Source organism: Gymnodraco acuticeps, unplaced genomic scaffold, assembly GCF_902827175.1.
Source record: "Gymnodraco acuticeps unplaced genomic scaffold, fGymAcu1.1, whole genome shotgun sequence".
Lineage (NCBI taxonomy): Eukaryota > Metazoa > Chordata > Actinopteri > Perciformes > Bathydraconidae > Gymnodraco > Gymnodraco acuticeps.
In genome coordinates, this window is record NW_022990629.1 from 167,761 (window position 1) to 181,055 (window position 13,295).

The following is a 13,295-nucleotide window of genomic DNA, read 5'->3' on the forward strand; positions in this document are numbered from 1 at the left end:
TACTATATGAAGTAGATCTGAGGCCATGCAAGGCAAAACATCTTTGAAAAATCCTGTTGGAATAATATCAAGGCAGCAGGAGGAGGATTTCAGAAGTTGAATAATGTCCTCTAGGTTTTTATCATTAATCTGATGGAATTGTGTCATGATGTCTGAATTGATGTTAAGTGGACACAGAGACAACACATTTTCTGTTCCTGATGCAGAGGCACTGACTGCTTGTCTGATTTTCTGAATTTTGTCAGTGAAAAAGGAGGCAAAATCATTGCACGCCCTGGTGGATAGAAATTCAGAGGCTACTGACACTGGGGGGTTAGTTAGTCTGTCGACGGTAGCAAACAAGGCACGTGCGTTGTTTTTGTTTTTGGTAATGATGTCAGAGAAGAACGATTGTCGTGCGTTTTTCAATTCCAAATTATAAAGGCCAAGTCTCTCTTTATAGATTTCAAAGTGAACCTGGAGTTTTGTTTTTTCGCCACCTGCGTTCAGCTTTTCGACATTCTCTTTTTTCTGTTTTCACGCTCATGGCCTTTCTCCATGGAGATATTTTCTTGCCAGTCACTTCCTTTACCTTAGTTGGAGCAATGGCATCTATAACATTTTTAATTTTTGAATTAAAATGATCTACTAGCTCATTTACTGAGATGTTGGCAGGGGCAAGTGTGGAAGAGAAATTCTGAGTAAACATTTCCCTAGTATTTTCAGTTAAATATCGCTTTGTGGTTACCTCTTTTTGAACATTTTTGTGAACAGAAATAGAGCTCTCAAAGAAAACACAGGAATGGTCAGAGAGTGCAACATCAGTCACCACAACCTTAGAGATATTCACACCCTTTGAGATAATTAAGTCCAGAGTGTGCCCCTTATTGTGCGTGGGCTCCGTCAAATGCTGAGTCAGTCCATAGCTATCAAGAACACAAAACAGTTCTTTAGCCCCTCTGTCCTGGGGGTTGTCAACATGGATGTTAAAATCACCAACAATGACTAGACGGTCAAAGTCAATACACACTATAGACAGCAGTTCAGTAAAGTCATCAAAAAAGCTCGCACAGTATTTGGGTGGTCTATAGATATTTAGGAACAGAGCTCGAGAGGAGCATTTCAGCCGAAGGGCCACATATTCAAAAGAATCAAAGTTTCCATACGATGTCTTCCTGCATTGAAGGGAATCATTGAACAGAATAGCAACTCCACCCCCTTTCTTATGCATTCTTTCCTGACTCATAAAACTAAAGTTGGGAGGGGTTGATTCGATAAGAACAGCTGCACTGTTATTTTGTTCAATCCAAGTTTCTGTTAAAAACATAAAATCGAGATTGTGCTCAGTGATAAAATCATTGATTAAAAATGTTTTTCCTGCCAAAGACCTGACATTTAATAAAGCTAGTTTAAGTTTGTTAAACACACTATCAGTCATGTTTTTTGTAACAAGCTGTGGCTGACATGGAATCACTGCTAAATTAGATACACTCACACAAACGTTTGAGCGCTTCCTGTTTCTATGATTCACCGCTCTTAATCTATTACCTATCAACACAGATATCGGCAAAGCTACTGGCAGGCAGGGCCCCGACATGTCCTGGAAAGAGTTGAGAGTGCCATACGCCCTTGAGCCTGGACCCATCACATATCAGTAAGAGTTTGTTGTGTTTTGTACACACACATCCTTATCAGGCTTCGGAGACTGCAGATGCCCCCTCGAAGGGAGGGGAGGTGGTCGACGTAGGCACGGTGATGGAGACGGGGGAGATGGTGCGAGGGTAGAGGACATACTGCCAGGGGGGGGAGGTGGTTGACGTAGGCGCGGTGATGAGGACGGGGGAGATGGTGCGCGTCTCCGCGGTGATTTTGGTGGGCGTCGTTGAGGAGCGGGGGTAAAGGACATGGTGCCAGCCCTGCGTATCGCCTTCGTTTGGTCTTTGAACTCCAGGAAGGAATCGGTGCCAACCCTCTGTATCTCCTTTGTGTGTTCATCGATCTCCACGAGGGTGGGCGAGGGTGAAAGGGTGAACGGAGTATCCTCAAAGGCGTTGACAGGGGGGGGGGGGGGGGGGTGACGGGCAGTGGAGACTCCTCCATTTGTCTCATAGGTCTCCCATAATCAGAACATTCCTCAGGCGGGTGCAGTGATAATTCTTCAGGGTTTTCTGCGTGATGTGTTGTGTCTTTCTCCTGTTTTGATTCCACTTGCCGCTTGTCCTTGGCAGAGGGAACAGATTGATGACGCAGGCAGTTGAATATGTTAGAGATAAACAATTTCACTCCTGACTTGTTCAGGCAAACTCCATTTGCCTTGAAAAGATGTCTGCGATCCCAGAAAAAGTTAAAATTGTCAATAAAATGAACAGAATGGTCAGTACAGGCCGTTGAAAGCCAGGTGTTCAGTGCAAACAATCTGCTGAATCTCTCCACTCCTCTTCTGACTGGCGGTAGAGGGCCACTGATGAACACCTCTGCATTTAGAGAGCTGGCAGTTTCCAACAAACATTTAAAGTCTTCTTTCAGCACTTCTGACTGTTGTTTCACAACATCATTTGTTCCAATGTGCAGTACCACATTCTTCACAGTCGGATGTTCAGCCCCAATATGCAGGATCTTCTCAGCCGAGTCAGAGACCACATCCTTGGGAAAACAGAGTACTTTGGTGTTGTTCTTATTACACAGACCTTTTACATCTCTTACAGCAGAGTCACCCACAATCAGAGTTTCAGGCCCAGTCGTTAGCTTTCCCTCTAGCCTTTTACTTTTAGAGTAGCTATTGGTCCTTACCCTGCTGCGTGAAGAGGACAGGTTATCCAGGTCATCAGATCTCCGGTTCTCGGTCAGCGGAGCGTATCTGTTCTGGATTGGCACACTTGGTGGTTTAGGAGGATTGTTTGTAATTCTCCCTTTAGCAGCTGTCCACTGCTGTTTCCTAGTATGAATAGGGGTTGAAGAGGCGCTCTTCCTGGGTGATAACAATGCAGGCCAGCCGGTCGCATCACAGATTTCGGAGCTCTGGGCTCTGCCTGTTATCCGTCCTCCCAAATCCCATGGAAATGATTTACTCTTAGGCTTTGCACCCAGAGAGTTCCAGGGAGGACTACCACTTGTAGATTTATTACCCGGTACACAGCCCTCCTGTTCCTTGGAATCCTTGTAGCTGCTAACTAGCTGTGAGTTAGCATACCCTTCTCCATTATTTTGCAACACTGGTAAAGTCGTGTCATTCCCACGACATAGTCCATTCACTTCCACGTTAACTTCCAACCGTTGCATTTTCATTTCCAACACAGCCATCTTCTCTATAAGTTTCTGGAAGTCATCTGTAGAGAACGGAGGCATTTTGCTACCAACTAGCTAAATAGCAGTAGCCTACCAGGCTTTAGCTGTTGCTAGGCCACGCTATTGTAAGATGACGTCGTCGTAAAAATGTTGAAATATGGCTGAGACCCTCCGTCTATTTACGAAGATGAACTGTCCCAGTGATAAGTTAATGTCCAGGAGTCGCTGCTCGAAGTTTTCAGAGAATAAGAATAGGAAAATCAGCATAAAAAGTAAGCAGAGGCAAGAGCAAGCAGAAAAGCGTCTGCACTGTAAGAAAGATAAGCAGGTAGATAGATTATGTTCACAAACTAAATAGAAAATGTTCGCTGCTGATATATTTCGGTACTTTTCATAGTTCCTCATAGCAGGTGCCGTCTATAACACAAGACTCTAAACAGATTTTGGGCCATTGTCATGCATCATCCACCAGTCACTAACAGAGGATGGATGTCGAACTGAAAAACCATGCAATCATCGCAGAGTAGCTGTAAATGATCTCTAATCAAATATATTGTTTTAATGTTGCTAGTGCTAAACCAGAAGAACTAAGACATAAGCGTTTGAACTACATAAAGTCAATAAGTAGTGTGCCGATGTTGAAATCAATCCTTGAAGGGAGACCCCATGAGACAATGTGGATAGAGTTTTCCTCATTGGCATCAAGGATAGGGTTCTCAAGGGTTGTGCTACGGTTCTCTCTCCCATCCTTCACTCCAGCACTTAAGAAACCCAGCTTGCCAGAACCCAACTACTACCAACCAATCATACTCCAATAGTCATAAAATGCCTAGAAAAGGCCCAAACGTGTTGTTAGTAAGCAAGATAAAAATTCCTTCTGCTGGTTTTACACTGCTTCACACAACTGGTAGCAGGATAATTTAAGTCACATGCCAATTAAAGGCATGAGGAAGAATGTCAGCACCCAACTATGAATTTAATAAATGTTTCTTTCAACTTCTACCAACATCTTATGAGGTTAGTAAATGGACACGTTTAATAGGCATCAAAATACAAACTATGTATTTTGCTATGAAAGAGTGAATGTAAACTCCACATGGTGACTTAAGAAACTCAAATGTTGTCCACTTTAACAGACATGCATCATCGATACATACTATCAGGGGCGGACTGGCCAATGGGCCGGTACTGAAGTGTGCCAGTCAGACGATGTCCCAGTCCGCCCCGGCTCCTGACTCATAACATGTCAGGGAAAGGGGCGGACAACGACTTCATTTCTGTCTCATTCAGGGAACGTTCTTCTTTTGTTTTGGGACCAACAGGATCACTAACAGGATGCCACAGCACCAACAGACGCTGTTGAGGACAGAAAAAATGGACAAAAGACAAACAGAATAATATTGAAAACCAATAATAAAGCAGAAAAACTGTAAGCGGGTTGTGTTGGTGCTCTTACTTGTCTGAAAGAGCCCTCTGTGAAGTAGAACTTGCTGACAGCACAGATGGGTATTGTGACCAAAGAGGAGAAGGCTATGGCCCAGCCCAGGTTGTTGGCCCAGTTTGGGTACACAGAGCCGTCGCTTGTTTTCAGAGGCTGGAAATTCAGAAAGAAGCCAATGAAGAAAACCTTGAAGGAAAAGCAGAGGAAAAAAAATCATTGTTCTGTGGAATATTTTTGACACAGTCTACCGACATTTAGGTAGGTATTCCTCCCTTTCAAACATACATCCCTGTTTTAACAAATTAGAGGTAGCCCAAATAGGCAGTACGATCCAAGGGGGCTAATCTAGTCTGTCATACAACAGCGGTGATATATTGTCAAGATTTAGTTGTCATAGAAAGATTTCTAAAAGGGCTGAGAGTGTTTATTTGGGCCTACAATTGTGTGTGCACTATAGTTCACTTCACTATAGTTGTATTAATCAAAAGTATGCATTCTACTTTCTTTCAGACTTGTGTGTAACTCACAGTGCAGATCAGAGGGGTGACGTAACGCCAGCACACAGTGTAGAAAACCCCCGGCCTCTGTCCCGTCATGTCTTCAAGTGCATCACATATCCTCTCAGCCCCTGCATTATTAAAACTGTTTGTTAGTAACATTTTAAAAGGACAGGACCTCCTGCTGTAAAATAACGATGTACGTCACACCAATGGATTGGCATTTAACAACTTATTGGAACACAAACATTTTTTATGAAGCCCTAAAACTAACATGAGACAATTTAAGGCTAATAGACCAAATCAAAAAATGATTGTATGTACAGATAACTACAGTACAACAGGCAAAGACAGATTTATCTAAAAAATGATCTACTATATCAGGGGTGGGGAACCTCCGGCCTCCGGGCCGTATATGGACCGCGAGACCCTTTAGTACGGCCAGTGGCGGCCGGCCCATAGGGGCGCTAGGGGCGCCGCCCCACCTCTTCCCACATACAAAATTAAAAATATATATTTTAAAAAAAACATTGTTTATTTTATTTTTAATAAACAAGGTAAATATTATATAATTGGTATCAGTCAAATGTATAATCTACAATAAAATCTCGTTTAAAATTGTGTTACGACGATGTCTAAAGTTACTGATAAGCAGTGTTGTGCTCATTTCTAGTTACTTCATTTCAAAAGTAACTCAGTTACTTTACTAGTTACTTACACCAAAAAGTAATGCGTTACTGTGAAAAGTAACGTTTTAGTTACTTAAAAAAGGGGCTCCCATTAATGCCCTTATAGCCTTCATTTCAGTACTGTTATTGCATTGGAGAATAATACAATCTGTTGATCAACTTGACATGCATTATATGCAATCTGGATTGCATCGATATTAGCTGGCTTTCCATTTTTGTATATTCTTTCTCCAGGTAGTTGGAAAAAGTTTTCCGTCCCATATGCCGTGTGCCGCCCGGACATGCTATCATGCTAACTAGCTCCCTGAAAGCGGGTGACTCCACTGTAGCAATAGCCTGCATGTGTTCTACAACATACCGTGCAATGGCTTTATCGACTTTTCCCTGGCCAGCAGTCCTTTGGTTAAAATCCAGCCGCTGTTGCTTAGGTGGAGGTGGAGTGGCGTCGGCTGAGTCTCTGTGGTCTTAGCTACTAGCTTCGTCCCAGCATGTTGTTTTTGCATTTGTTTTAAGAGATTTGAATTACTGGTTTCGGCAGTAGATAGGATCTTTGACCCGCCAAGACACAACTTACATTTAACTAAAACGTTATTTTCTTTGTGCTCGACAAAAGTGAAATAGTGAGAATATCTCCAGGTGGAGAAACTAGACTTGAGCTCCGCCGCCGCCATGATAGTCTTGTTAGTAAACAACACAAACACGCCCACAGCCTGTCTCCGCATGTGACACAGGAAGTATCTAAGTACATTTACTCAAGTACTGTACCTAAGTACAGTTCTCATCTCTGTTCGCCTGGCTGTTGACTATATAAAAAAAACTAACGGAGTAACGCACCATGTAGGAACGGTAACTGAGTTACTGAATTTAAAAAGTAATGCGTTAGAGTACCTACTAGTTACTTCCAAAAATAACGGCGTTAGTCCCAACACTGCTGATAAGTCACATGTTTTCTGCCTGGCCTTGCCCATGTGTCATTACCTTTATACAGTCTATGGTATTACCCTCTCTCGTCTGGGCGGTAAGAAAGGAGCCCTCAACCAGTGCAGCAGCAGCCACTAGCAGCTGACTGTTGCTATCTGTAAACTATGATGCCGAAACATAATTTCAGCCAATCAGCGTCGTCAAATCTGATGATCACCGGGCACCAATGTCAGCGCCCGGTCCAGTCTGTGAGTAGTTTGGACACTAGTGACTCGTATCCGGTGGGGTGACGCAGTACGGCAGTAGTTGATGAGGATGGCTTCATGTGCAGGTGGAGTCCCCGCCCAATTCCGTTCAAGAGCTAATCTCCAATCCTTTCGAAAGGAGAAGTTTGGGAGATAAACTGTTGCTTAAAGACCTTGGACCGGACCAACCCGATTTGTATATATCGCAGCAAGCTCGTGAAAAAGACAAAACGTATCAACGAGGCTTCTCACGTAGCTGGTACACCAGAAAGGCATGGCTAGCTGGATGCAAACAGGTAAATGCTGTCTTTTGTTTCCCATGCTTGCTCTGCAAACAGCCGGGGACAGATACGATCTGTTCAGAAACTAGACAAAAGTTAAACAAGTACAAACCACAGACTGTCTGTGTCATGGAGAATACAGTCGCTGGTTTATTTATGTCTGTATCAACCGTTGTTGTGAGTGTGGACGGTCGGAGCATATATAACGTTAGCTTAGCCAAGCTCCATTTAGAAAACAAGCATTTTAAAAGGGTTTTTCGCCTGCCGTCTGTCTGCAGACTTGTCAAAGCGTTAATTCATGGTTTTTACTAACCGGTATCAGTATGTTGTTAATTCGGCATCATTTTGAAACGTGTATTACAATTAAATCACGGTAAAATATGTTCATCTTGTTGTAGTTGTAGCCCCCTTGCCAGCGATTCTCTCTCTAGTTTAGCATACTCAGCCCGACTCAGCCTGGTTGTTCCTGACCCTAGAACCACGATTTTATGGGGCCAGAAAAACTGTGAATTAGGACCCGCTAGCCGGTACTAGGCCAAGTGGAAACGCAACCAAAAACGGGGCCCCGCACGGCTCGGCACGCTTAAAGCGAGCTCCGCGCTGCATCTGGAAACGCGCCATTACATCACCAGAAGTCCTAATTTAAGGGGTCATTTTTCCCAAAAAAAAATGTTTTACTCACTATATCAACAGCCCCACCAAAAATATTTTCCACCAGCCGCCACTGGGTACGGCCCTCGAGGTAATTTATAAACACACGCAAAAAATAAAACAATTAAAGAACTCTAGACCGCAAAATAATTAAACAAGCGAGTGCCTGTTTTTCCTGGCCACGGTCAGGGTCGTTGAACACAAACGTGTCATCACGTGGTATATGTCTCGTTTGACAGGGGTGCAGTTCTGACGGAGAGCACCAGAACGCCGCTCCGGCACTTCAGAAATTGCAGTACCCATAAGGAGCCGTACACAAGCCGCAGTTTTTGCGTGGCTGTGTCTTTAGTTGTAAGCTCTGTTCATCTGTCATACTGATCATACAGTCAATAACTTTGTTGTTATTAGCCTCTGGTTAGCTAGCTATGCTAACACATATAAGAAGCTTTTTCTACAACCAGTGAGGTAAAGGCACATCTTTATATGATCATTATAGTTATAAAAAAATAAGAGAATAAAGTAAACAGGTATAAAATACTATATGACAGTAAAAAAAAGTTGTTATTAATAAACAAGAATACAGTTTAAAAGGAGAGTGATTTGTAAAATATCCATAAAGAAAAAGAAAGTTCTGTTTCATATGGGTGTTGAGAGATGTATCCATATATCTCTTAATTTTGCTCTCAAAGTGCACAAGATTGATGGTATTAAATTCAACATTTAAAAAAATCTTCCCGGGGGAGCATGTCCCCCGGACCCACCTAGAGGAGGTTAGGTACCCCCCCCACTTAAATCAAGTTCACATGGATAGGAAACTAAATACATTTGCACACATCTTGTGTCCATATCTTTCTGTTTTGGTGGTCATGCCACAACCGTGCATGTGCATGCATACGCGAGTCATGGTAAGATATCTGGATTAAGAGGTTGCTTTTTCTTTGCACAGCATGAAAGAAAGGCAAAATTAATGGGCTGTGATTTTAGTATTTTTAAGCAGAGGTTAATCATTTGTACGGCCCTCGGAGGATGTTGACAAAATGTAAATGGCCCTTGAGAGGAGAAAGGTTCCCCACCCCTGTCCTATATACAGTGGGGCAAAAAAGTATTTAGTCAGCCACCAATTGTGCAAGTTCTCCCACTTAAAAATATGAGAGAGGCCTGTAATTTTCATCCTAGGTATACCTCAACTATGAGAGACAAAATGAGAAAAAAAAAACCCAGAAAATCACTGTCTGATTTTTAAAGAATGTATTTGCAAATTATGGTGGAAAATAAGTATTTGGTCAATAACAAAAGTTCATCTCAATACTTTGTTATATACCCTTTGTTGGCAATGACAGAGGTCCCTTTGCAGAAAAACAGCCCCAAATCATGATGTTTCTACCCCCATGTTTCACAGTAGGTATGGTCTTCTTTGGATGCAACTCAGTATTCTTTCTCCTCCAAACACGTCTAGTTGAGTTTTTACCAAAAAGTTATATTTTGGTTTCATCTGACCATATGACATTCTCCCAATCCTCTTCTGGATCATCTAAATGCTCTCTAGCAAACTTCAGACGGGCCTGGACATATACTGGCTTAAGCAGGGGAACACGTCTGGCACTGCAGGATTTGAGTCCCTGGCGGCATAGTGTGTTACTGATGGTAGCCTTTGTTACTTTGGTCCCAGCTCTCTGCAGGTCATTGTTGTAAAGGAATATTTTAGTCTGATGCTTAGCTGACCTGAGAAACTTCACGAGTGACTACTCTTTCTCTGTGTGGGGGAGGGGTTTACTGCCCGCTCAGACAGAGTTTCTTTGTCTGTTCATCTGTAATCGATTAGGGGAAAAGGCGGGCTGTTTGGACCCCTCCTTTAAAAGATATATAGAGATGTTTCTGTCTTTTGTGTTTTGAGTTAATTTTGGCAGCTTGCATGGAACAGTGCGAGTTGCTTTGTTAATCCTCCGGCCGTTTGTCTCTCAATAAATATCAGTGTATTGACAGGCGAATCCAGTTTCCCTCATTTCATGATTGGCTCAACATTGCTGCAAAGAAGTTTTACTTCACAATTGTCAGGATTCTTATGATATGTCACGTTTTTAGTTTTGTATGTTCTTGGTTTGGGTTTATTTTGCTGTTCGGTTCTCCCTGTCATGTTTTCCTCGTTTATTGTCTCTCTCTGTGTTTTTCCTCCTGTCGTTAGTTTCCCTGGTGTGTCTGATTGTGTTCACCTGTGGTCCTTGTGTTTCTCCTCCCCTGCCCGGCTGTTTCTCGTCTTGTGATTACCCCTCCCTGTATTTAGTCTTTTCCTGTGTTCAGTGTTGGTTCGTCTTTTGTTTGTGAATGAGTTCACCGGTGAGAGTTCTGTTTTGCCCTAGTTATTTTTATTTTATCCTTGAAATAAAGGCTTTTTTCAGCGTTATCTGCATTTGGGTCCTGCTTGCTTCACTCACTGTAACAGTACGAACCAACCAAATATGGGCCCAGCAAATCCTTTTGAGCAGGAATTATTGGATTTTTCCTTTTTTTGGCTAACTGCTCTGATCGATGGAGGGGAGCGTCCGGGGTTCAGCAGCGAGAGGCAGCACTGGCAGAGGCGCGCCAAATGGCTACGGAGAAGCCAGGCTTGGTGAAATTCTTACCTGGCTGGATTTTGGATTTCCTCTTGGTGTGTTATCCCCTGCCTGCTAGCCCCAGCCATGCTGGCTCCCTGCCTCCCAATTCCCATAATGACACTACACGCATCGGTGTGTTCCGTCTGGAGTCAACCCTTGCTTCTGCCCCAGTTCCTGCTCCTGTTCAAGAGCCGTTCTCTGGAACTCGTCTCTCCAAAAGGCTCCTAAGAGAAGGAGTCGCAGGTCCAGGCTAGCAGCCCTAGCCACAGAAGCCATGCTTTGGGCTCCAGTACAGGCCCCAGCAGCCATGGTTCCAGCCCCTGTTCTGGCCCCAGCAGCCATGGTTCCGGCTCCAGTAAAGGCCCCAGCAGCCATGGTTCCAGTCCCAGTTCTGGCCCCAGCAGCCATGGTTCCAGCCCCAGCAGCCATGGTTCCGGCCCCAGCAGCCATGGTTCCAGCCTCAGTCCTGGCCCCAGCAGCCATGGTTTCGAGTCCAGCCCCTCGTCTCCGGCCGACGCCAGCTCCCCGTGTCCTGTCGGCGTACCGGCCGACGCCAGCTCCCCGTGCCCTGTCGGCATTCCGGCCGACTCCAGCCCCCCGTGTTCTGTTGGCGAACCGATCGTCTCAAGTCTCCTCTCAAGTTCCTTCTCAAGTTCCCTCTCAAGCCACATCTCCATCTCCCTCTCGAGTCCCCTCTCAAGTTCCCTCTCGAGTCTCCTTTCAAGTCACCTCTCGAGTCTCCTCTCAAGTACCCCCTCGAGTCTCCTTTCAAGTCACCTCTCGAGTCTCCTCTCAAGTCCCCCCTCGAGTCCCCTCTCAAGTCACCTCTCGAGTTCCCTCTCAAGCCTCCTTTCAAGTTACCTCTCGTGTCCACTATCAAGTCATCTCTCGAGTCCACTCTCAAGTCACCTCTCGAGTCCACTCTCAAGTCACCTCTCGAGTCCCCTCTCAAGCCTCCTTTCAAGTCACCTCTCGAGTTCCCTATCAAGTCACCTCTCGAGTTCTCTCTCGAGTCACCTCTCGAGTTCCATCTCGAGTCCCTTCTCTAGTCCCCTCTCTAGTCCCTTCCCTAGTCCCTCCTCTCTTCCCAAGTCCCTTCTCTAGTCCCATCTCTAGTCCCTACTCAATTCCCTTCTCAAGTCCCTCCTCTAGTCCCTTCCCTAGTCCCATCTCTAGTCCCACCTCTAGTCCCTTCTCAAGTCCCTACTCTAGTCCCATCTCAAGTTCCCTCTCGAGTCCCCTCTCCAGTTTCTTCTCAAGTCCCCTCTCGAGTCACCTCTCAAGTTCCCTCTCGAGTCCCCTCTCAAGTAACCTCTCAAGTCCCCTCTCAAGTCACCTCTCGAGTTCCCTCTCAAGTTCCCTCTCAAGTTCCCTCTCGAGTTCCCTCTCAAGTCACCTCTCAAGTTCCCTCCTCTAGTCCCTCCTCGGGTCCCCTCTCAAGTCCCCTCTCAAGTCCCCTATCTAGTTCCCCCTTGGTTCCCCTATCAAGTCTCCTCTCGAGTCTCATCTCAGGTCCCCTCTCGAGTCCCCTCTCTAGTCTCCTCTCGAGTCTCCTCTCAAGTCCCTACCCAATGTCCTGGTCCCTTGGAGGTTCTGCTGGGGGTCCACCCAACTCCATGTCCTGTCCCGTTGGAGGCTCCGCCGACTACTCCTCTGCCGGGGGTCCTGCCAACTCTATGTCCTGTGCCGTTGGAGGTACTGCCGACTACTCTCCTGCCGGGGGTCCTGCCAATCATATGACCGTGCCCTTGGAGGTTCCGCTGGAGGTCCTGCCAATCCTATGTCCTGTGCCGTTGGAGGTCCCGCCGACTACTCTCCTGTCGGGGGTCCTGCCAACCCTATGTCCTGTCCCATTGGGGGTTCCGCTGGGGGTCCTGTCAGCTCCATGTCCAGTCCCGTTGGAGGTCCCGCCGACTACTCTTCTGCCGGGGGTCCTACCAACCCTATGTCCTGTTCCTCTGGGGATCCCGCCGACAATTCTTCTGCCGGTGGTCCTGCCAACCCCTTGTCCTGTTCCGTTGGAGGCCCCGCCATCACCTGTCCTGCCAACTCCTGGTCCTCTTCCGTGGGGGGTCCTGCCAATCCCATGTCTTGTTCCGTTGGAGGTCCCGCCATCACCTGTCTCGCCGGGGGTCCGGCCAACTCCTGGTCCTCTTCAGTGGGGGATCCTGCCGAAGCCTATCCCACCGGCTCCGGGTCCTGCCCGGCGTCCGGAGCTGTCCCGTCAGCACTTTCGAGCCCGGCCCCCTGAGAGCCGCGATCTTCACCCTCGAGCCCGGCCCCCTGAGAGCCGCGGTCTTCACCCTCGAGCCCGGCCCCCTGAGAGCCGCGGTCTTCGCCCGGCGGCGAGTCAAAGGAGAGTGAGGCTCCCCCGCTCCTGGTCTGCTCCGCGAGAGCCTCCGAGGAAGCAGAGCCGGTAATTAAGCCAGCTGCCACTAATCTGTTGATTAAGTAGACAGCAGGGCTCCCTGCAGAAGCCTGCTGGTTTTAACCTATCGGTTAATAACCTGCAGAGCGCGCGGCATTCCTCTGTCCGAGATACGCCTCCTAAACACATAATAATAGTCATAATAACCCATGAGCGCCATTATAAAGCCTCATGTGGACAGCACTGCGCACACCTCCACTCATCCCCTGAGCGTGTACACGCCTCATGATGACAGCTGGAGTGAAACGCAGCGTGTGGAGGCTTCCTCGCAGCCCTTTCGCCTC

General features: G+C 46.2%; 1 protein-coding gene across 5 annotated transcripts in view; it reads right to left on the reverse strand.

The window, feature by feature from the left end:
• Positions 1–3,415: 3,415 nt before the first annotated feature.
• The window catches only part of LOC117554700 (sodium- and chloride-dependent betaine transporter-like), a 74,282-nt gene continuing 64,402 nt past the window's right edge, over positions 3,416–13,295 (reverse strand). For 3 of the 5 annotated variants that reach the window (XM_034229177.1, XM_034229175.1, XM_034229176.1), the window contains 3 exons: positions 5,233–5,333; positions 4,721–4,891; positions 3,416–4,620 (listed from right to left, as the gene is read on the reverse strand). In XM_034229177.1, coding sequence (XP_034085068.1) covers positions 4,501–4,620; positions 4,721–4,891; positions 5,233–5,333 — 392 coding nt within the window. In that variant the 3' untranslated portion in view covers positions 3,416–4,500. The remainder of the gene's footprint in view (positions 4,621–4,720; positions 4,892–5,232; positions 5,334–13,295) is intronic. The other 2 variants (XR_004570307.1, XM_034229178.1) reach the window with 2 other exon arrangements.